General features: G+C 50.3%; 2 protein-coding genes across 5 annotated transcripts; one reads left to right on the top strand and one right to left on the bottom strand.

Moving 5' to 3' along the window:
• Positions 1 to 1,128: 1,128 nt before the first annotated feature.
• LOC128753302 (calmodulin-regulated spectrin-associated protein 3-like) lies at positions 1,129 to 16,840 on the top strand. 4 transcript variants are annotated; one of them, XM_053854879.1, is made up of 19 exons: positions 1,134 to 1,538; positions 5,101 to 5,378; positions 5,444 to 5,584; positions 6,303 to 6,389; positions 6,471 to 6,509; positions 6,768 to 6,815; positions 8,373 to 8,511; positions 9,026 to 9,165; positions 9,239 to 9,332; positions 9,393 to 9,444; positions 10,027 to 10,088; positions 10,169 to 10,199; positions 10,342 to 12,721; positions 12,788 to 12,903; positions 12,976 to 13,253; positions 13,476 to 13,572; positions 14,667 to 14,779; positions 14,850 to 14,968; positions 15,086 to 16,836. In XM_053854879.1, exons 1-19 carry the CDS (start codon positions 1,406 to 1,408, stop codon positions 15,422 to 15,424), a joined length of 4,686 nt encoding a protein of 1,561 aa, XP_053710854.1. In that variant the 5' UTR covers positions 1,134 to 1,405; the 3' UTR covers positions 15,425 to 16,836. The 4 variants fall into 4 exon arrangements, with proteins under 4 accessions (XP_053710855.1, XP_053710852.1, XP_053710853.1 ...); XM_053854880.1 differs by having other exon boundaries at positions 1,129 to 1,538; positions 10,444 to 12,721; positions 12,788 to 13,253; positions 15,086 to 16,840; XM_053854877.1 differs by having other exon boundaries at positions 1,130 to 1,538; positions 12,788 to 13,253; positions 15,086 to 16,839.
• Positions 16,841 to 17,022: 182 nt separating this feature from the next.
• Positions 17,023 to 21,089, bottom strand: soul5l (heme-binding protein soul5, like). Its single transcript, XM_053854883.1, has 7 exons — positions 20,973 to 21,089; positions 20,041 to 20,100; positions 19,812 to 19,893; positions 19,631 to 19,751; positions 19,002 to 19,141; positions 18,633 to 18,796; positions 17,023 to 18,558 (listed from the first exon to the last, which is right to left on the bottom strand). Coding segments are annotated over exons 1-7 (999 nt in total). The 5' UTR covers positions 20,975 to 21,089; the 3' UTR covers positions 17,023 to 18,128.
• Positions 21,090 to 21,133: the final 44 nt, after the last annotated feature.

Here is a 21,133-nt window from a genome sequence, read left to right as displayed (position 1 = left end):
ACAGCCATCTACCACTGCAGTAGTACCTATAACCCTCGCCTCGGCTATTTTGAAAGGCATTCGTCCTTATGGCAGTTCTCTGTACAAGATCAGTCCTTATTGTGGCCATATTGGAAATGTTTTGGGAACACCATGAGTACTGAAGAGATTCGGGCCCAGTGGGGTTTTGTTGTTTTACCAACTCACAACACCAAGAGGTTCCCTGAACTAACAATAATTTGTTGGAAAATGTTTGACTTTTTTTTGGAAAGTTTTTACAATGTCGTAAAATTCCCCTTGAAAACTGGATCATGCTTTTATCATGTGTTCATGCCCAGTTTTTTTCTAGTGGAAGTTAAAAATGTCAAAAAGTTAGTCTGGAAAATTCCAAAAAATGGACCAGACCTAAACTTGAACACCAGCTTTGATATCACAGTAAGAGGTGATCTGGCCTTTGGTTGGACACCAGTTGGCTGAAGTAGTGGCCACTTGGCTCCGAGCCAGACTTCAGACGTGCTTGTTTTAAACCTTTTGTCCGACGGAAACAAGGTGGGTTGCTCAAACCTGTTTTTTTTATCTGATATCAGTGTCATGCTCTGGCAGGGAGGCATCTCTTGCTGGGGGGGGGGTTGCATCTCTGTCGGTCCCAGCTAGACACACCTGAAAACGGCCCTGACTTTGGTTCCTCTTGAGCCGCTGCTCTGTGAGCTCGGGTCCGGGTCATGACCCGACTGTGCCGCCCACTCCAGCATCGGACACATCTCAACGCCTGCACACTTGCCGATGATCGACTCTCAGGTGTCTTGTTGGGACGCATCAAGTTTAGCCGCTTGACTTTCCCACCAACGACCCGTCCGCTCACTCACCTTGTTTCCTGAGTCACAGCCGAGGTCGAGCCCCCATGTCTTCCCTTCTGAAGTCAAGACAGAGTCCAGAAGCCACATCCTCACGACGCGCCGACAAACATGCTCTGCCTTTCTTCTTCTGCCTCCAGAGCTGCCCAGCCAGAAGGGCCCCAGCCGGTTCTGCTGCATTCCTCAGAAAAACCCAGGCAAGCTGCTCTCTTGTTTGACTAAGAATAAACTTAGTAACAACATATACCATTCACATTGGATACTCGTAAATATATCGCACAAAGAAGACGGTCAGTAACCTGCAGGAAATAAAGGTCGGAGTCAGGAGATACCGGTGAGCGTTTGGCGCCACCGTGTGGCCAAGAGCTGAAGGGGGCGTGACACCCCAATAATATCGAGGTGAATGAATTCAGTTTTCCCGCTCTATAATTCCTTGTGTCGTCACAGTGTCGCGTCACGGGTCCGCATCAGCGGGTCCTCCTCCTCCTCCTCCTCGTCTTCATCATCATCACCCTCCTCCTCCTCCTCCTCACACTGCGCGGTGTCTCCGCCTGCGGCTCCCCGGCGCGGCCATGGTGGACTCTCCCGGAGCGATGAAGAAGCCCTCGGTACCGGAGATCACCCCGCTGGACCAGTGCGACTTCAACCGGGCCAAGATCCGCGCCAGCGTCCGGTGGCTGCTGTCCAGGAGCTTCGGCAGCGCAGGTTTGTAACCCGCAGCATCAGTCGGAGGCTCGGATGGGTGGGGCGCTCCGTGGAGGTGCCGAGCGGTTCCGGATGATCCGCGATGGACCCCCGCATCCCTCTGCTGCCCATCATGGAGGCGGGAGGTTCTGAAGCGGCGAGGGTCCGCCGAGGCTTTTGTCTCCGAATGAAGCGAAAATGTTCTCTGAAAATGGCCTGGTGCGGTGGGTTCGTGTGGGTCGCGCTGTAATTGGGTCAGGCTGTGTATCGGTGTCAGTGATCGGCAGGTTCCGCTCCACATTTTGGAGTGGAAGCCCAGAATCTGCTGAGTCTTCGCGCGACCTGAGGAGCGCTGAATTATGGATGAACAACAGCTCCGGAGCTTCAGGCATGAAGCCTCATCAGGACCGGGCTCTTTGTGTGGTGCCGCGTGCTTTGATGACGTCACTGCAACCGGTCCAGTGGGCCCTCCGGTGGGGAGCCTGACGTTCCGGTCCCAGAGACATGAAACTCAATTTTACCGTCCGTTGTCCGCGTCTGTCGACACTCGTGATGCTGCAGGATCGTGGCACTCATGGCTACAGTCGAGAAACAGCTGGAAGTGATTCTAGAGAAGCTGCAGCTTTGTTAAACCCCCGGGTGATTCCTTCCCTCTCGATCATGGAGGTGCCGTGCTTCTACTCTGAGTCTCTCCTGGATGACTCAGCTTCTACTACTGCTGCTACTAAACTATTGTGAAAAATACTTCACCACCTACAATTAATAACACTGTCACGCCACGGCTACGTAAACTGGTATTGCTACTGCATCTTCAGCAACAAGCACTGCTCTCTAATACTACATGTGTCGAATCATTACTTTGCTTCTCCCTAATAACTGCATTATGCTGCATATAACATTACTACAAGCTAGTCCAAAGTGTTGGTACTTCTACTATACCAATTCCTTCCCATGTTACTTTATGAGCACCACAGAAGTACAGTCATTACATTACTGCCACGTCTACTCTGAGGTGGACTACAAGTACGACTCGACCATTCAGTCAATGTTGAAGCAGTGACATTCAACAGTACAATTTACTCTCTGCAGTACTATTAGGAGCTCAAACTACTGGCTCCAACTAGACGATGTACTTTTGTGACTATGACAGAACCAGAAATTACTGCAAATTATTGCATCAGAGGTACTGCGAGTCTCTTGTGGAAGCTGTATCTGTGATATCCAGGATAGTCGCTCCTAGCGCCTTTTGAAGCGCAGCACTGCGTGTTGTTCCTCAGACTGTGCTCAGGATTCAGGTCATCTTAACCCCACTGTCTCTTCAGCTGAGTAATGCTTGGCTCATCGTGGAGGACGAGGCTCCAGTCCTGCCCCTCTGGTGTTGCTCCACTTCCTCAGTCGTGGACTTGCTCTTTACGCAACGAAGTGGAGTGGACAGTGGAGGGGAGATGAGCTGGAAAACTCTCAGCAGGGAGCCGCCAGTCTCCCGGGGTGATGGCCTGGGAAGCGCCCGGGTGACCTGCACTGCGCTCGGCGGTTTAAAGGGAGGTGCTGGTCATCAAAGTTCGGCTAGAGGGCCGTTTTGGGCCGCTGGTCACATCCAGACGGCCCGGCACTTTTGTGAGTCTCTCCAGCACCAGAGAATATGAAAGCACTAAAATAGTTCTCCTTTTATCTGACAGTGTAAAGTTTGAATTTGGTGTCGCTCTGAATCTTTAGATGCTTCGGTAGAGAGGGGCCTGGACTGTTTTCCTATTAAACTGGCCCCAAACAATCTCTTGTTTTTGTGTCGTAATCCTGAGCAAGTATTTTGAGATTCTGAAGACTTTTTCCAAGTAAAAAACAAAGCCCCCTTTTGTTCAACAAAATGGCTGTTCCTGATTGGCTGCTTGGTTTCCAACAGCAGCGAGGAAAACTCTTGCACTGAAGTTTCTTTCTTGGTTCAAAGCCATTCTTTTGAAAAGCTGGAGTATTTTGGGAGAGAAAGCTCTGCTGCTACATGGACTAGGCTTAGCAACATGCTAATTCAGCTAACTCCTAGTTAGCTGGGTTAATATTTTAGATTAGATTAGGGAATTCTTACTGAAACGTTAAGTGTCCAGACGCGTGTAAAGTGATGCTTTGTCTCGTTGAAATGGCTCTTTGGTTTGCGCAAAAATTTTTCACGTGTTAACTCGGGATTATGACGTAAAAACAGCGCTGTAATGAGGCGATGTGACGGGCTCCGACCTAAACGTGCCTGTAGGGGGCAGCACCAGGAAGGCACGGCTGTGGATCTGATGGTGCCTGGCAGTCGCTGCTGTGGTCCGGACACTTGTCCTGTTCCCATGGCGACGACCACAGCCCGGCTGCGATGCTGCACGCTGGTGTGTGAGCCAAGTGTGTGAAGCTCTTCATGAAGAGGCAGATTGAGGAGAGGAAAGTAGGTTAGTGAGAAACAGTCCCGTCCTGATCTGCGTGTCTCTGCGCTGCCTGATGAGGGAGTGTGATATCTGACTGTGGAGGAGGAATGTGGGTCAGACTGGGAAGTGTCTGTCTTATGAAACTCCAAGTTCCTCGCGTGGCTCCTGCAGCGCCGGAGCTGCTCATGCAGATGACAGCATCATCCTCCCCTGCCTCCACTCAGGACACACGTCTCTTCCACTGTACCAAACTTGTACACCGTCCAGGGCTGGGTACCTCCAGGGCGCCCTACAGACCCCTGCTGTACACAAGTACACATGGCTGCTACGCGCAAGACAGCTATTCCAGCCACTACTACTGCAACTGCTAAGAAGCTACTTCACCTATGACTGCCTCCTTAGGAGTAACAATACACCTCCGGAACTCAAGTACTGCTGCTCATACTACTACTTCGAACTGGTGACATAATTATTATGATAGAAACAAGTGCAACAAATACTCCCGCTACTGATAGAGTCATCATATCATTGCTACTCATACTGCAACTACGAGCACTGCAGCAATTGTTTTCTCTACTACTACTACTACTACTTGTACTAATACTTCTGGTGCCAATAGCTAGTGTGTATAAAACTATGATTGTATTACATAAGTGCACTGTCACGCCCCACTACAAGTTACCTCCAAACTTTACAAAGTAACCGTAGTACCGTTCTCTATTTATACTGAATCATAGTAGCACAGAGTCAAAGTTTTGTTAGTCATTTTGTTAGTGTTTCTTGGAATCACTAGTACTGCTACACTAGTAAAAACAACTTGTACTACTATGATTTTAATCACGGTGATTACTTCTAGTATTGATTCTTTGAGTGTAAAAAGTACTGGCTGTAATATCAGTACTGCTGTCAGTAAACTGCTACACTATACTACTTCACCGACAACTTTCCAATGAAACAACTACTGCTTGCACTACTATACCCTACTACCCTTTTGACCTTTAAAGGCACCGCTACTTCACTACTTCGAGGCGTACTACAGGGGCTGCACTGCACTGCACTGGCTACATCAGTGCTGCTACCTTCCAAGTAAAAAACTAAAACTCATAAAGGTACTCTGTTGCTCCCAGTGTAGTACTACCAAGGCAGAATGATTATCATCAACGTGGTCTTCTCCTGGTCTCCAGAGAACGTTCCAGTGGAGCTGAGAGAGCCACTCTACAAGGACCAGTATGACCAGGAACACCTCAAGCCGGTCGTCTCCAAGCTGCTCCTGTCCCCGGAGACCTACTGCCGAGCTCAGGCCCTGCTGGCTCGGGCGCCCGGAGTCTCTGCAGCGCCTCTGCAGGAGTCGCCCGCCGACAACGCTGCGCTGCTGCAGCTCCTCACCAAGAAGGGCCTGGCTCCGAAGCTCCAGGAGGTGGATGTCACCGAGCAGGACCTCAGGCACGCGCCCATCAAGACGGTACGCTGTGGTTCGGGTCAGACCACGTCTCCATGTTGACACCAGAATCGTCCTCGCTCTTGCAGAGGTCGCACCTGGCGCTGATCGACGCCATGATGGCGCTGGCTGCTCAGGAGATCCTCAGCAGGGTGAAGATAGCAGCGGAGGCGGAGCAGATGGGCATCGGGGCGCCGTGGGAGAACGCGCTGCTCTTCTGGGTGAACAGGGTGAGACCTGCACCTACTACTGTAACCGCTGCTGCTAACACACCACGACTTCTTAGTACCACACAGACAAAGCGTCCAGTGCACTACTACAAAAACACTATTACTACAGTATAACCACTACTGATACAACTACTTACTGTCGCTTTTTTACTCATACTCTCAGTACTACTCCTACTGTAACAACTACAAAATCAGCTCATAGTACTTGACAACAACTACCTGTCCTGCTGCTATTATATCCACATGGAGCGTTTAACCACATAACATGGCTTTACAACTGTGTTATTACTTCAGCTCTACTGCTACTTTTTATTTACGAGAACAACTTCAACTACCTGTTCTGCTACTACTGTTTTGTAACTATACCTGTAAAAGTCAGAGTAGTTTGATGCTTTTACTTGAGTAATACTGTTACTTGTATGCCAGTAATACTACGACTGCAAATATGATACAACTACAACATGTTATCTCTGCTGCCACTACTACACGTTACTACATCATACTACTTGACAAATACTTCCTTGTTACTGCCATCTTTTCCACCTCTATACTTCAGCAGTACCACAACTTCTCTCACTGTTGATGCTCGTACTACTGACGTATTACCAACGTGATGTTGCTGTCACTGCTTGTACAGCAACAGTCAGGTGTTCACAGTATATATATAGGCTGCTGTTTGTTGTGTAACAGCATCCAATAACAAACAATGTTTTTGCAGCTGAACCAGACGCTGAGGGAAAGCACAGAAGACGAGGAGTCACCGAAGCAGCCGCCATGTTCCGACCTGCAGCCCGTCCAGGACTCGGTACACACACACACACGCACACGCCGCCCGACCTGCTGGTCTGCGCCGCCTGACTTCCTCTCTTCTGTCCCGCCTCCGCAGCAGTGTCAGTCGACGCGCTGGTACTGGAAGCTGGTCCCAGTAAGTTTCCTCGGCGGCCCCCACTTCCTGTCCGTCCGCTCTGGCTGACCTGCGTGTGCCCGCTGGTGTTGTCAAATTTGCTGAGTACTGGTCTTATGAATGAGTGCAGATGATGGGAGAGCGCGTGAGCCCCCCGCCCCCCTCCAGCTGTGACTGTGGTGTGGCCTTCAACATGATGACCGACCCCCTTGTCATTTATGCTTGTGTCCCTCTCTCTGCCACACCCCCTCCCAACCCACCCCTCTCCCCCCCATCCAGCATGCTATCGCTTTTTGTTTGAAGGAGTCGGGGAATAAACCTCCAGTGGTAACGTATAACACCTCGCTCTTCTCTCACCCCACCGTTTCCATGGCAACGACTGACCGATCGCCACACCGACTGACCAACGTTTTGTGTTGATGCTGCTTTTCTTTAGCATGTCTGTGCTTCCGAGTCACGCGGTGGGACGGGTCGAACTCAAGGCCCGGGGGCCGACTCTGAGCCGCCTAAACAGGAGCGGGCTAATGTGACCCGCGGAGGTCCGGCTCTCTTTTGATGGGGAAGTGGATGAAGGTTTTCAAACGTGAGATCAGGAGCCTCCCAAACCTTGAGATGCTAACGCACTAGCCCTGTTGTTTGGTGGCGAGGATGGCGGCCCCTGGTGTGTTTGAGCTTGGCACCGATTCGACTTTCCGTGAAGTTTGTGTCTTTGTACTTTTCTGCTGTTGGGTGGAGTTAAAGTCAGTGTTGTTCTGAAGGTTCAAAGGTAATTCATAATAAGAAAAGAATAATATAAGAAAAGTGAATAATTATAAGATATAGAATATTGAATTCATACTTTAATTTCATGATGGCATGCTTTTGTGGTCTTTTATTTGCATACCAACTACTTTTTACATTTCTTTAAAGAAAAAAAAAGAAGGAAAAAAAACATAATGCACTTTGAATGCCAAACTATCAAATTCTAAAGCTTTTTTTCTCCTCCTTTTCTACACTCATGACAACTTAATATTGTGCCTCAAATAAATTTTACTTATATTTTTTTATCCAAATTTTTGTCACAATTCATCTGATTTGTTTTCCCTCTTCCTCCTTCCATTTGAAAGCACAATTCAAAAGACGAGCATGAACGTCTTGAGGTTCTCTCTTCATTTCTTTGCGACGCTTTGTTGAGCTTCAGGCGGCCATTTTTGCGTTGAAAAGAGGGAAGAACTGTGATTGGCTGATGGAGGTCACATGACACACACACCTCTGACAAGCGTGACGTCCGGTTGTTTATCCGAGTGTTTACTTTGGGAGTGATGCAATGATTATGACCACCGATGTGTAGTGTGCAGGTGTGTGTTCTGCTGCAAAGCTCTCTGAACATTTCCACCTGCTGGACACTATTGTTTTCCCCTGTGTCCACTGCACATGTTTGCTTGATGGAAGCTCTTGTGTCAGCTCATGTGCTCGCGCCGATCTCCATCAACCATGTGTTGGACATGAGGCCTTCAGGTGCTGCCAGGATTGTAGAAAGAAAAAAAAAAAACAACAACAGTGTCTCAATTGTTTGGTTTTCTCACAGAGCATTTTAAAGCACATGTTTTGTTCTGTTCAGGATGTAGCGTCACCGGGAACTTTCTGTTTCTCACTCAGTCTTCATCACGCTTGTCGGCATGTCTGTTTCTACATGTTTCAGATGCACAACACTTTCCTTTGCTGATAACTTCCTCCACACGTGACGGCACTTCTTCGAGCAGCTTCAGTCGATTTTTCTGTTGCCATCCAACAAGCTCCCTTCTAACCTGCTAACCCTTCCTTTATTTGCTTGGCTTCTCCCCCTTCCACTGTGTATCGTGCACCACCGGTCTGGTCGACTGAATCTTCCCTCTCGTCCTCCAGATCCGCTACAGGAAGGACAAAGTGCAGTCCAAGCTGACTCCCACGTTCCCGCTGGTCTCTGCGGTCAAAGATCTGTCCAACGGTTGTGCCATCGCTGCCGTGTTGCACTTCTACTGCCCGGGCCTGCTGCCGCTCGAGGGTACGCACCAACACACCCACCTTTGTATTCCTATCTTTGCAGGGACCTCTCATTGCCATCACCCTTTCCCCAGCCTCTTCCCCTAAACCTGACCATCTGAAACAAATAACCTTCACCAGGACTCTGAACCAAACTGAAACCCAGTTGTAATGACCCAGTTATTTTGAAGTTTTAATCCTCAAATTGAAGCTTAACTTTGTGGGGACCGGCAAGGATGTGTGTTTCCAAGAATTCGTCCCAATCAGCATAGCTATACAAGCAACACACACACTCTTCATGATGAAATATTCATGTTCAATAAGCCCACATCCATCTGTCATGTTGTCATATTCCCGCCGCTACATCGCCGCTCTGGCTGGTCCGGATCATAAATATAAGTGTAGTGGTGTCGGTGTCTTCTGCCACAAGCCAGATAACGTTGAAACAATCTGTCTTTTGGAAGGCAGAGTGAGACCAGACAATCTCATTTGACTTGTGCTAAACGCATTGTTTCATGTTCATGTGATGTGTCCAGATGTTTGCCTTAAGGACACCATGTCGGTGGCTGACAGCGTCTACAACCTCCAGCTCATCCGAGAGTTCTGTGAGAGCACGTTACACAACTGCTGCCCCCTGCAGTTGGAGGACCTGCTGTACGCCCCAGCTCTGCTCCACGTACGTTCCCCAGCGCACCCGGGAAAATCCGCGAGTCACCCAGCAAGCAACTGTACTTGCGTTTTCCTTTCAGATGAACATCATGAGTTTCATCGCAGAACTGCTCGAGTGGTTTGAGGTGAAGAAGCCCGAGTTTGTGCAGCCCGTCCAGCCCATTGACCTCACCGGTGCGTTCAGATGAAGGACATGTGGGTCGGGACTATGTTAACATCAAACTTGTCTTCTAGATATTTCAGGAATTCTTTTCTGTACAAGTCCAGTCAGCGGGAACAGCAACAGGTCAGTCCCCTGACGTCAGGAGAAGGTTCTTGTTGCATGGACATGAATAATGAATCCGTAAGTCTGTAAGTCGCCTAAGTCAGAAAATTCCCTCCTGTAGTACTACAACTGCATCCTTGAGAACAGCTGGCCAGTCGTGGGCTAGCTTTCTTATCAATGGAAATGGGGACTTGGATATAGGATCTTGCACAGACCTTCAGTCCAGCACCAACGCCTCAGTAATTCCTGTAGTTCCATCAATGGAGCTCTTTGGGATGGGAAGTGTCTTCGACCAGGTATCAGGATAGATCTGGTCAAAGGGACCACACTGGTGACCTACCTACTCTTCATTGGTTCGATACCTAATGTTACGTCCAAGAGACCAGCACCAGAGGTACCAGAGGTACAAGGTGAAAAAGGCATTGAGAGGGTATGCAGCTTGCATACCCTCTCAGGAACCCTCTGGTGCCTCCATTGTAGGCTGTGTTGGTTGGTTTCAGAGAGCTAGGGAATGTGTTGAGGAGAGGGATGTGACATTTCACCATTTCAGGCTGTGGTCTTTGTCCTAATCTTCCGTAACTGAGCCTTTTGTTTGTGCTCCAGTGGTTCTCCGTCCTTCGTCTTTAAGCAGCCCTTCGTTCCCATCCCGTCCCAGGCGTCGTCAGGTACTTCCATTCGACACCATCATCAGGATTAGTGAAGTATTTTCTCTGAAATTCATCATCAATCTCTTTTTTTCTTTAAGAAACCAAAGCTTGGACCAAAAAACAAATCAGGTAAGACCACACTTCGTACATCCTGATGCCTTCATGGTTTTGTTCCTTCAGATTATCTTGATTTGCTTTTGTGGTTTTGCTCTCTCATGCTTATCTCACTCGTCATCTCTTGGTCTTCTCGCCGCCATGCATCTCCCCACAGTCGTCCTCTATCCGCCGTGACTTTCAGCATCCCATTTGGGCTGGACAGTGATGTTGATATTGTCATGGGCAACCCAATAGATTCTGTGTTTCGCTCCGTCAGCCCCGATGGCGTCACCACTGGCATCCCTGCTGTGACATCATCCGGAATGACTCGCGTGCCATACAGCCCCCCCGAGGATCTGAGTCACTTGGTCAGCGCTTCGGCACCATCGCAGCGCAATACTTGGGGCCCTTATGCTCACACTGCGCCCCTCGGTGAACTGCCGACCATAGAGGAAGCGTTACAGGTGGTTCACGTTCCCGGCAGCAAAGATAGATGGAGGGGCGGCACGGTAGAGAACGACAGACATGGGACTTTGAAAAGGCCAGAGGCAAGGCTATGTCCTGAGGGCGCACCGGCGGGTTTCTTTCTCCACTCCCCAGCAGAAGATGGCCCGCACCTCAGTAGCTCTGCTCCCACTCACTCTGGAATCCTCCACCGGCCGCTCGGGGGAGAAGCAGGCAACAATGAAAGGCAAAGCAGAACTGAGAGGCGGAACAGGTCCGGAAGATCGTCAGATATGTCACGTGACGACGACTCTGTGCTACGCGATGGTAGCGTTGATTCTTCTGAAGCGTCAGATGATTTACCCAGAAACGCTCCAGGTAATATTCGGCCCAGTAGCAACCGACAGGGAAATGGCAGCAACAGTAACAGCCCACGCATGACCAGCTTTGCTGAGCGAAGAGACAACAGGAGAAGACAACCTGCTGCTCCAGGGGAGGAGTCGGCTCCCACACCGACAACTCCAGCAACGCCACACACTCCCACCACTCCGGCAGGTGCCCAAAACCAGCACGACTGTCCCGGGCCCAAAGGTCCGGTACCGGGCTCAGAAGCATGGGAACTGGGAGCCCGACTGGAGGAGAAACGAAAAAGCATCGAGGCCCAGAAAAGACGGATCGAAGCCATCTTTGCCAAACACAGACAGAGACTAGGTAAAACTGCTTTTCTTCAACTGAAGAAAGAGCAAGGAGAGGGAGGAGGCGAAGTCAGTGGGGAGGATAATCTTTCCCTGGAGGAGCGGCTCACGCGCATGGAGGAGCAACTGCAGCAAGAGGAGGAGAGGGAAAAACAAGAGAAGGAGCCAAGTAAGGAGAAAGAGGAGCCGTCGGCTTCTAATCCTCCTCGGCTTGAAAAGCAGGTCACATTTTCCATTGACAGCAAGAAAGGTGCTGAGAAGGAACACGAGTCAGAGAAGGAGAAAGAGGGGGTCATCACTGAGTATAATCAAGTGGTGCAGAAGCTTGGCGAGGCTCTGCAGTCGCTGCAAAAGGACATGCAGAAACTTACTGAGCAGCAGAAGCAGCTGATGAGCAACCAAAGACCCAGGAATGCGGCCAAGACCGGTCAAAAAGCTACACCGAGGGGGAACACCAAAGGCTCATCCAGAACCCCTCCCCACACCCCGACAAAGACGCCCCCCAGAACTCCAACAAAGACTCATACGAGCAGTAAAGCTTGGGTGATCCCTGCCAGTCCTGCTGCCTCATCTCCGTCCCGCCGGTCTCAAGGGCCCCAATTATCCTCCTCTCCCAAAATTGCAGTTGCGATTTCATCCTCATGTCCAGCGCCACGGACGAAGGTTCACTCCTCTTCTTCGCCCCGTAGTCCGAAACATCACCCTCGAAACCACCCTCCTGCACGGCCTTCAGAACTGAAGTTTCCAACATTCAATCGTGTCTTGACTCCGACCCACACTGTCGATACGCTCCCGCACCTCCGACGCGTCTCTCCCAGCAAGTGTCAAGTGCAAACCTCTTCATCCTTCCGCATTGGGAGTCCTAGAACTCCTCAGCAGTCTCCTCAAGTTGCCCAGCAGACTTTGCCCGATGAGAGCACCTCTGACACCGGGTCCAGTGAGACGCCGACCCAGTTCAGTCTGGAGCTTGATCAGGAGGACAGTGAAGCCACAGCGGGCCTTGGCGTCTCTTCACATCCAAGGCTGGATCACACACGGGCAGCTGGGGGCAGCAGCTCTGGGCCTCCATCAGAGTGTTCATTTGAGAGTGAGACGCTGTCCATCTCAGCTGCGTACAGCACTGAAGGAGGGATGATGAGACGTCCAGGGAAGCCCTCCAGCCCGATGCAAGCATCGCTCTCATCCTTCGGAGAACCAGAGGAGGGCACTGACGAGCCCACCGACGAGGGCCACGAGTTCTCCTCCGATTCAATGAGTGACCACAACGAACCTGTTAGGAGACTGACCTCCCAGCCCTCTGAAGAACCAAATCAAGGTCCAGGCACTACAACTTCGACAGAATCAAAGGACGAGGAGCCCAAACTGCCCGAAGCAACCGAATTGGAGGCCAGAGGAGGAGTGGGATTCTTCTTCACGGTGAGAGGATTTTCTGGTCATTAGAACTCGAGAGTTCATGTCTACTTCCGACTCCTTTTTTGATAGGATGATGACCGAAGCGAGGGGGAAATGGCTCAGCGCCGCGCCCTGCTGCTGGAGAGACAACAAAAGAGAACAGAGGAGCTGAAGCGACGGAGACTTGAACAAGAACGAGACAAAAGGCAACTGGGTTTTTATGCATCATTAGATTCCTATAATGACTGGAGTTTAATTCTCCCGTTGTCTCGTCTTAGACCAGCGTCTCGACCAGCGTCTCCAATGGGTACACCTCCTGCTACTGCTACCTCTCCTTCACTTACACCTCCTGCCACGCCGGCCCGCCGGGGCGATTTCACACGAGGGGAATACGCTCGCCGCCAACAGCTGAGAATCATGGATGACCTCGACAAGATGCTGCGGCAAAAAGGAACATGTCAAGGCCGGTCTTCCGTCAAGAAGGCACGGTCTCGACCGCGAAGTATGACCAGAGATGAGACGCAACTTTCCCGAAGTCCTGTGAAGAAACTGACAGGTAGCTGATCATCGGGGAGTTTAATTTTGACATCTCTTTTGGGACATCTCCTGTCTCTGTTCTCTTTAGAGCGTCAAGAAACCCTGAGACTTGTTTCCAGTATCTGGAAAACTTGTACTTAGAATACCATGAATAATGAGAGCTAGTACTGTGTGAAAAAGATAGATGCGATTGACTTCTTTATCAACACAAAACGTAACATTTATTTTGCTTCTCTTACAGAGTCAAAGCTGACAAAGGTCTACTCTCACTCGTCCTTAAATCTGGCTGCTACTGGAGAGCAGGGGAACAGTGGCGATGCGTCAAAGCCGGTCCAAAGGTAACTAACTCAAGCCAACAGTCCATCATAGCGTAGTTGCTGGATCACATTTGGAGTGTCCAAGAAGAATCCCGTGGTTGAGGATGAGAGTACGTAAGTCGGGATGGCTCAGACGCTACCTCGGCGTAATCCCTTTCAGACACATCTCAAGAACGGCAACTTTCAACTTCTAGCCTCTGCCATCACCTTCTGCGAGTCACTTTAGCCCTAGTGTGTGCTGACTGTGGCTCTCTATCATGATAGCTTGTCAGGTTAGGTATGCACAGTACTTTGCTGAGCAGGCTCCTCCGTACTGTCTTTGTGTGTACTCCCAATACTCCATCATTCATCCACCGATGTGTTGTTTCAGTTCTGTCCTGCCAGTGTTAAGAGCAGCTGTTGCTTTGGGAAAATGTTTTATAGTGACATATTCCTGGGGCTGTAATGGCACGTGGAGCTTTAAAGGCCTTATAGAGGGAGGAGGGGCCGGTCCTCAGTTGGCATTAACCATTCACTTTTTAAAACGTATTCATCTTCTACCGCTTAGGAGCCTATCCCAGCTAGGTTGGGTGACACTCACACCTATGGGTAACTTTGAGCTCTGAGAAACCAGAGTGCTCGCAGTAAACACACTCAACTATGAAGGAAAGGGTGCAACTCGCATAGCCACCACTCAGTCCAGTTCAGGCTTGCGGGGAGTGTTGGGGTCTATCCCAGCCCTTTAGTGAACCAGATTCACTTGGGCTATAGTACAATAACAATAGACTGAGTAGAAGCATGACAGTAGAAATTTATTTTTGACTATAAGATACCGGAGAAGGAGAAACGGAGTGCTACTGCAGGTGACTAGCGTCCAGACACCACTGGTGGCGGTTCAGTCCAAGCAGTCTATGAGGCAACTCCAGGCAAGTTGGAGGGACTATAGCCATGTTTGATGGTGCCACCACAGACCAGGGCCCTGGGAGACACCACCTCTGTGTCTTGTGACGCACTGGAGTGTTGTCCTGGTTGTCCCCTGACGTTAACAGGCTGGTTTTGGAATCACCACCTGACTCCCGGTGGTAAGACCAGTGCTGACTGCGACTGGACTAGACTGTGTTTATTCCTCCTGGCAGTCATTCCGGCTCTCCATCCAGAAGCGTGACTCCAAGTCGTCTTGCTAACAAGAATGGAGAAAAGGACTGGGAGACTGGATCCAGCGGAACGTCTCCCGCACCAGAGTACACCGGTACAACAAGAGCACTTCAACCTTTTATACAACCATGGGGCGCGCTACATTTCTGTCGTCTTCTGCATAGGTCCAAAGCTTTTCAAGGAACCGAGCTTCAAGTCCAATAAGTTCATCATCCACAACGCCCTCTCTCGCTGCTGTCTGGCTGGGAAAGTCAACGAGACGCAAAAGACTAAGATAGTTGAGGTAATCTCGAATAACAACTTAAGATAGGTGATGTCGGCTTAAAGAGGCTTGGCTGAACAGGCAGTTATTCTTTTGACCAGCAGGTGACACCAACACTAACAGTCTTCTCTGTCACAGGAGATGGAGAAGAGTCCAGCCAACCACTTCCTCATCCTCTTCCGTGATTCTAGCTGCCAGTTCCGAGGTGTTTACACCATGAACCCCGACTCCGAGGAGCTGGTGCGGCTAGCCGGCGTCGGCCCGAAGACTGTGAGCTCCGCCCAGGTGGAGTCCATCTATAAATACAGTTCAGATAGGAAGCAGTTCAGTGCCATCCCCTCGAAAACCATGGGCATGAGCGTCGATGCCTTCACCATCCCCGGACATCTTTGGCAGGGAGGCGGAGCATCAGGAGGGGGAGGGAGCAGGAGGGCCAGCATCACAAAGAAGGCGGTAGTTTCCAAGCTAGGGCCATAATTTGGAAGAATTGGCTGGAGATTGTATGTTAGTGTACAGCATTCACTTGACCTCGTGATTCCATAGGGGGGAAGGGGCTCTGGTCATTCCCAAGACATGAAGGGTAGAGCGGAGCATCATGATTTCAATGAAAAGGTTTCCTCAGAAAAGCACATGACAAGGACTGGGGAGCGTAGAGCGTGTTTTTGATCTACTATCAGTTGGATCATGGAACTACGGCTGCATTTTTGGGGTTTCTGGAACATGGCACACGGAAGTCAGGGGACAATCGAGGGATGCAGGCTGATTTTCTGCCGCTAAGAACCTCTTGTGAACGTGTCTCTTTTGGCACGTGGGGCCTCACCGGCATTCCACTGGCACTTTCCCTTGGGTGGATGTTTGGTACAGTTTGGCTCTGCTCACCCCAGCTGGTCCTGTTCGTCGGCGACTGCCTGGGTCAGGTGGACGGACCTGTGAGGGCCAGATGGAGCGGCCAGTTGTCCCACTGTAAGGTAGTTTGTGTGGTGTTGGTGAGGGGGGTGGAAGGTTTCCACAACGCAGTACACAGAGAGAGGGGGTATGGTGTGCGACCTACAGCACCACACAACAAAAGAAGGCTGGAAGTAAAGACAGGAAAGCATGGCGCCCTCTAGTGTCCAGACATAATACTGCAGATCCACCCAGACCGGACCTCACACCCCTCCAACATTTAGGAAACACTTTCCTCAAGTGAATGCTGTACACAAGACTGAAATACAAATGTGTATTAACGTCCCCGATGTGCATGAGAATACGACGCACAGCTCCTTTACCTTTGAAGAAAACACTTAAAGGTTTAGACAGGAATGTTTTGTTTGAAAAGCTTATACAAGTCTTTTAATTTTATAATTTTAGCGCCACCTTTGGTATTTTACACGTTTTCTACATGAAGCCAAACGGCAGACAGATGCCTTTTTTTGCGTCAAGATGACGAGACTTTCATTTTTTATACGATAGCGTGATTTAATTTGACGACACAAGCACATTACTTTTTATGTGGAACAGCCATACTGACAAGTCAAAGCTGGCGCAGCATGGCGGGTGACTCCATGTGACATGAGCTCTTCCTAAACTCCCAGTGTAGAATCGGGGGAACGTGAATGAAGTGTGAGCACAGAAGAGGACAGGAGGTGCTGAGATTGTTGTGCTTTGGTTGCAACGACCAGGAAAATAAATGACTGAATTAATGGACACCTTGTATTTATTGTTGACAGTAAAGGGGGCGGGGCAGGGCCTAAATAAGTGCTGAGTCATACACTGTCAGCACACAAATTCTTTATCATTCAGCAGTGTTTTTTCAGCCTTTTTTGAACCACAGCGCCACCGAAGGAATCACGGCCAAAGGTCTCAGAAAAAATCCCTTTGAATTTGTGAAAAACGTGCAGCGACTGCCACTCGGCTATTTTGGCAAGTTTGCAGAAAATGTATCTGTGTGAAAATGTCTCCAGAAAGGGCATATCAGGATTTGTTTATTTATTTTAAATAAGAGTTTAGATTTCATCACCATCTCTTTTGCATGATTTTACTTTAGCATGGAGCATTTCCAGGCTAGCGTTAAGGCGTGAGATAGAGTCAACATGTGGACTTTGACTGTGTTTATTGCATCTTCCTCGGAACACAGAGACAGGCGAGCGATTACATGTGAGATTATTGCGTGGTTCTATTTTGTGATGCAGAAGAAACGGAGGAAATACTGCATGAAAGCAACGGCCGCCATCGTGATGAAAGCTCAAAGTTTCAATCGTTCAGAATTTTCCAACCTTTAGTTCGTACTAATGTCGGTGACGCGCAACACGAAGGGAGCAAATGTCAGGAAATACACACCTCGATTACGAGAATCGATAAGATTCTGACTGTTGTAGCTATGGTTCCCACCTCAAGAACACGGGTTTCAGCGTTGAGCGGTTCTATGAGACAGTTTGAAGAACAGTCGTGATAAATACAAGCGATGAGTTCAGTCCCTCCAGGATTTGTGAAATTTACAGCCGGCGATTACATAGGGAGCGTCCATCCGACCCTAAACCTTCTGACTAACGTTTTTCGGTCCACGTCCTCGCTGTTCTTCTGAAAAGCTAGATCGGTCTTCATGGACGAGAAAATGGTACGCAAAATCCTGAAGGGCCGCCAGATGACCGCTGGAGCGTGATGCTGCGAACAAGAACAGCTATGCATCGTCGTACTTTCGACGTATAAGTGACGAACAGGAACACAACAGGGGTACGTTGTCATCACTGGTGCACGAATGACAGACTTGTTTTGGGGGACGGAGGGTCTATCCCGGCTACTTGGGGTGAGAGGCTGGAGACACCTGGGGCGAGTTCAACAGATAGACGTGGAAGCATCTGCCGGTAATTTAGAGCGAGGACCTGTGTGTGTTTGTGGACCGAGGGGGGAACTGGAGTGCCTGCCTTTGGCGCCACATGAGGTGCGGCTGAAGTGTCTGGTCCTGGTCCAACGGTGACAGAACACAACTGACATTAGTGAAAGGCTACCGTGACTCTGACTGACTGGGTTGGGGCCAAATTTGAACTCACCGAACCGGAGTCCAAGCTTCGAACCCTCACCTCCATTTGGGGGTTTAGTGGGCTACAAAAATCCAATTCGGTTTTGAGAATTCGTGCTAACTTGTGATGAAAACGTACCGGAGACAAGCGACGTGAGCAGTCACGTTTTAGCGTAGCTGCAGCTAGTGAGAGGCGTCCGGCACCGCGGTGGAGTTGCTGTCGGCCTGCGTGGTCACGGAGACGGTGGCGGTGCTGTCCCACTGCATCACGTCCCTTTCGGGCTCCACCGACTCAACAATGACGCAGTTTGACGTGCCGTCCTCCACCACCTGCGCGGTCGGTGATGCCGACTCGGCAGGCTGGTGCGTGGGGAGGGGGGTGGTGGGCTGGGCGGCGGCGTCCGTCATGTTGGACACGGAGGAGGCGTTGTCGAGCGTGACGGGGTGGGACAGAGTCAGGGGCAGGGGGTCAGACGGAAGCGGGGCTCTGGGTGCGCGGGCCAGAAGGGGGCTGAGCGTGTGAGATGGCGTCGGCTCCTGGGGGTCACTGCACACCGGCTCCCCCTCGGCGATGTACCACACCTCGTTGTGCCGGTTGAGAAGCTTCAGGGGACTACAACCAAGAGACGACACACTGAAGTCGCCCACACTGCGGTCGACTTGGTGAGAACAACACGAGTGACCCACCTGTCGTAGCCGACGCCGTAGTGGTAGCTGCGGTTGTACGGCGCGTCCACTCTCTGCAGCTCCTTGGTCAGCATGTGAGCGTGAAGTCTGGAGGTGACCGACAACATCCAGCCGCCGTAGCTCCTCACGTACACGTCCATCTCTGGCATCTCGGTGAAGTACAGCTGCAGAGCCAAACCACACTTCACTCACCTCCACCAGGGGGCGTCATTGTTCTCATCGAACACCAATCTATCTACTTCTCAGGTCTTGGTTGACCGAGTCAGCGCTTCTCCTTCCCAGCTGCTGAGTCATGGCGGCCGGCGAGACGCTTAACAGACTGAACGACTCACAGAGATTAGGACCCAAGGACGTCTAATCAGGGCTCACCTTGTCGTTGGTGGGGGCCGGGTGCTTGTCCTGGTAGGCGGCCGGCAGCGGGAAGTTGAGCGTGTAAATAGCCGGCTCCCACATCTTCGTCTCCTCAGGGATCTTGACCAGGACGGGCGCTGTCATCTCCATCTGCGCGCCTGAGAAAGGCGAACACGCGCGGGTTAGGGACGAGAGTCTGCTGCCCTCATGTGGAGGAATGGACTGCACTTGGGTCGAGCGAGTCGCCGGCCCTCTTATATATGGGCACCGCAGAGGAGGAGGAGGATCACCTCCTGCGCGTCTGAGACCCTGGTTCTCAGTCAGAAAAGATGGTAGAGAATCTTGAGGTCTACAGTCTAGAGTGAGGGCGGGATGGAGAAGGACTGATAAGATGTGAAGAAACAGCTGAGCCAGAAGACAAAGCTCAAGGGGATTTCTCCTCAGTCGTTCAGGAGAGACTCAGAGTAGAGCCTCAGCTCCTCCAAGAGAAGATGTGAGCCAGCACAGGCTCGACGGTGGTCTCGTTTCACCCGAGTCTGGGCTGCTTAACTTCAGCTGATGCCCTCTCCATCCAAGCTCAGGTAAGAGGTGGCGGAAGTATGGATGTGGTGAGGTGGACTACAGGAGTCGGGAGAGCATCTGCTGACCTGCGTCGTTGGCTCCAGTGATGTACTGGAAGAGCCTCCTGAAGGCCATCGCGGCTCCCACGCCCATGAAGTAGGCCTCGGCATCCGTGGAGACCCAGCGGGTCGGGCTGTAGTGTCGCACCTGAGCATGACCACAGGAGGTCAGCGACCTGAACCGGCCTCACCGGAGAAGCCGCCTCACCTCGTACTCGTCCGTCCTGCAGACCAGCTGGTACTCCAGACACTCCTTGGACTCGGTGCAGAAGCTGCTGTTGGTGCTCGGACTGACGGGAGGCAGAGAGAGATTATCGTTCACCAACGCTGCTGCACTGCGATGAGCGAAGAAGAAACTATTCCGCACGACTCTGGGATTCAAGCTTCGGGGCCATAAAATCAGTGCGCAAATCTCCAATTGTTATGGAAGCACTCACCCGACACTTGCGTGTGAGGACGCCAGCATGGTGGACAACAGCACAGTCAGGAGCAGAGCCCTGCAGACCACACAACCACAAGCATCAACTGCTTCACTCTTGACCAGGCACGAGATCAAAAGTGCCACAAAAGACATCATCTGGCATGATCAACTGTTCTATGTGTTGATACACATCAAAAACTACGATTAATGTTGCGTTACTTCAAACGTCATGGTAGAAAAAAAAAAGATTTTTTTTATTTTATTATTTTGATTAAATAAAATGGAGGGCAAACTAGTGTTTTGAATCAACAAAACACACACGTGACATTGTGTTTTCAGATGTGTTTAACAAATGAAATATCAATAATGACATCAAATGGTAATTCACATAAATATACATGAGAATAATATTCAAACAGAAAATAAAAGGAAACAACATTAAAACACTTAGAAATAAATCATACTTCAATGTTCTGTCAATATATTTGGAATATTCTTTAAGACTAAAACTTCTCGTCCAATACTGCATTTTGATTATTTTTTTAACTGCAAGAATTGCAGAGAATAACACAGAAGATAGTCCTAATATGAATGGAATTATAGTTTGATATTAGAAGGGAATAAAAAGCCACTGAATAACTGCGCATCTGCTGGGCCAGTGCTGCACTGCAGAGATGAAACGGGACACTTCAGAGCGACGCAAAGATCTGCTGCATCACCACAGCCTCCCCAGCAAAGACGTTTTGAGGTCAAGCATGGTCAGACGATCCTCCCATTTTATATAATAAATAAACCCTTAGTGATGTCACAGATGCAGGATTTAAGAAGAGCAGATATTAATGAAGAAGGCTGAGCATCAATCCAGCACCAACACCAAACAATTCTAATTCTTCTAGACGTGTGGGAGCTACTTTGGAAGAAGAGGGATGCAGCAGAGCTCATACTCACATGGTCCCAGTGTGGCGCGTCCAGTGCAGGGAGGAGAGGTGGAGACTGCAGTCGGCTGCTGCTGCTGCACTCGGACTGGATTTGCTGCAGACTGCAGGGAGCAGGAGGGAGGGAGGGTGGGGGGAGGAGGAGGAGAGAGGGAGGGGCTGCGAAAGTACTGG

This window comes from Synchiropus splendidus, chromosome 2 (genome assembly GCF_027744825.2).
Source record: "Synchiropus splendidus isolate RoL2022-P1 chromosome 2, RoL_Sspl_1.0, whole genome shotgun sequence".
Classification (NCBI taxonomy): Eukaryota; Metazoa; Chordata; class Actinopteri; order Syngnathiformes; family Callionymidae; genus Synchiropus; species Synchiropus splendidus.
This window is presented reverse-complemented; position numbering and strand designations above follow the sequence as displayed.

Coding starts and splice junctions, on each gene's coding strand:
- LOC128753302 (XM_053854877.1), top strand. CDS start 1,406: ATGGTGGACTCTCCCGGAGCGATGAAGAAGCCCTCGGTACCGGAGATC. Junction 1,539..5,100: donor CAGGAGCTTCGGCAGCGCAG/GTTTGTAACCCG, acceptor CCTGGTCTCCAG/AGAACGTTCCAGTGGAGCTG. Junction 9,445..10,026: donor GTCAGCGGGAACAGCAACAG/GTCAGTCCCCTG, acceptor TTTGTGCTCCAG/TGGTTCTCCGTCCTTCGTCT.
- soul5l (XM_053854883.1), bottom strand. Junction 19,894..20,040: donor TCCTCACACGCAAGTGTCGG/GTGAGTGCTTCC, acceptor GCCTCCCGTCAG/TCCGAGCACCAACAGCAGCT. Junction 19,142..19,630: donor CACTGGAGCCAACGACGCAG/GTCAGCAGATGC, acceptor CGCCTTTCTCAG/GCGCGCAGATGGAGATGACA.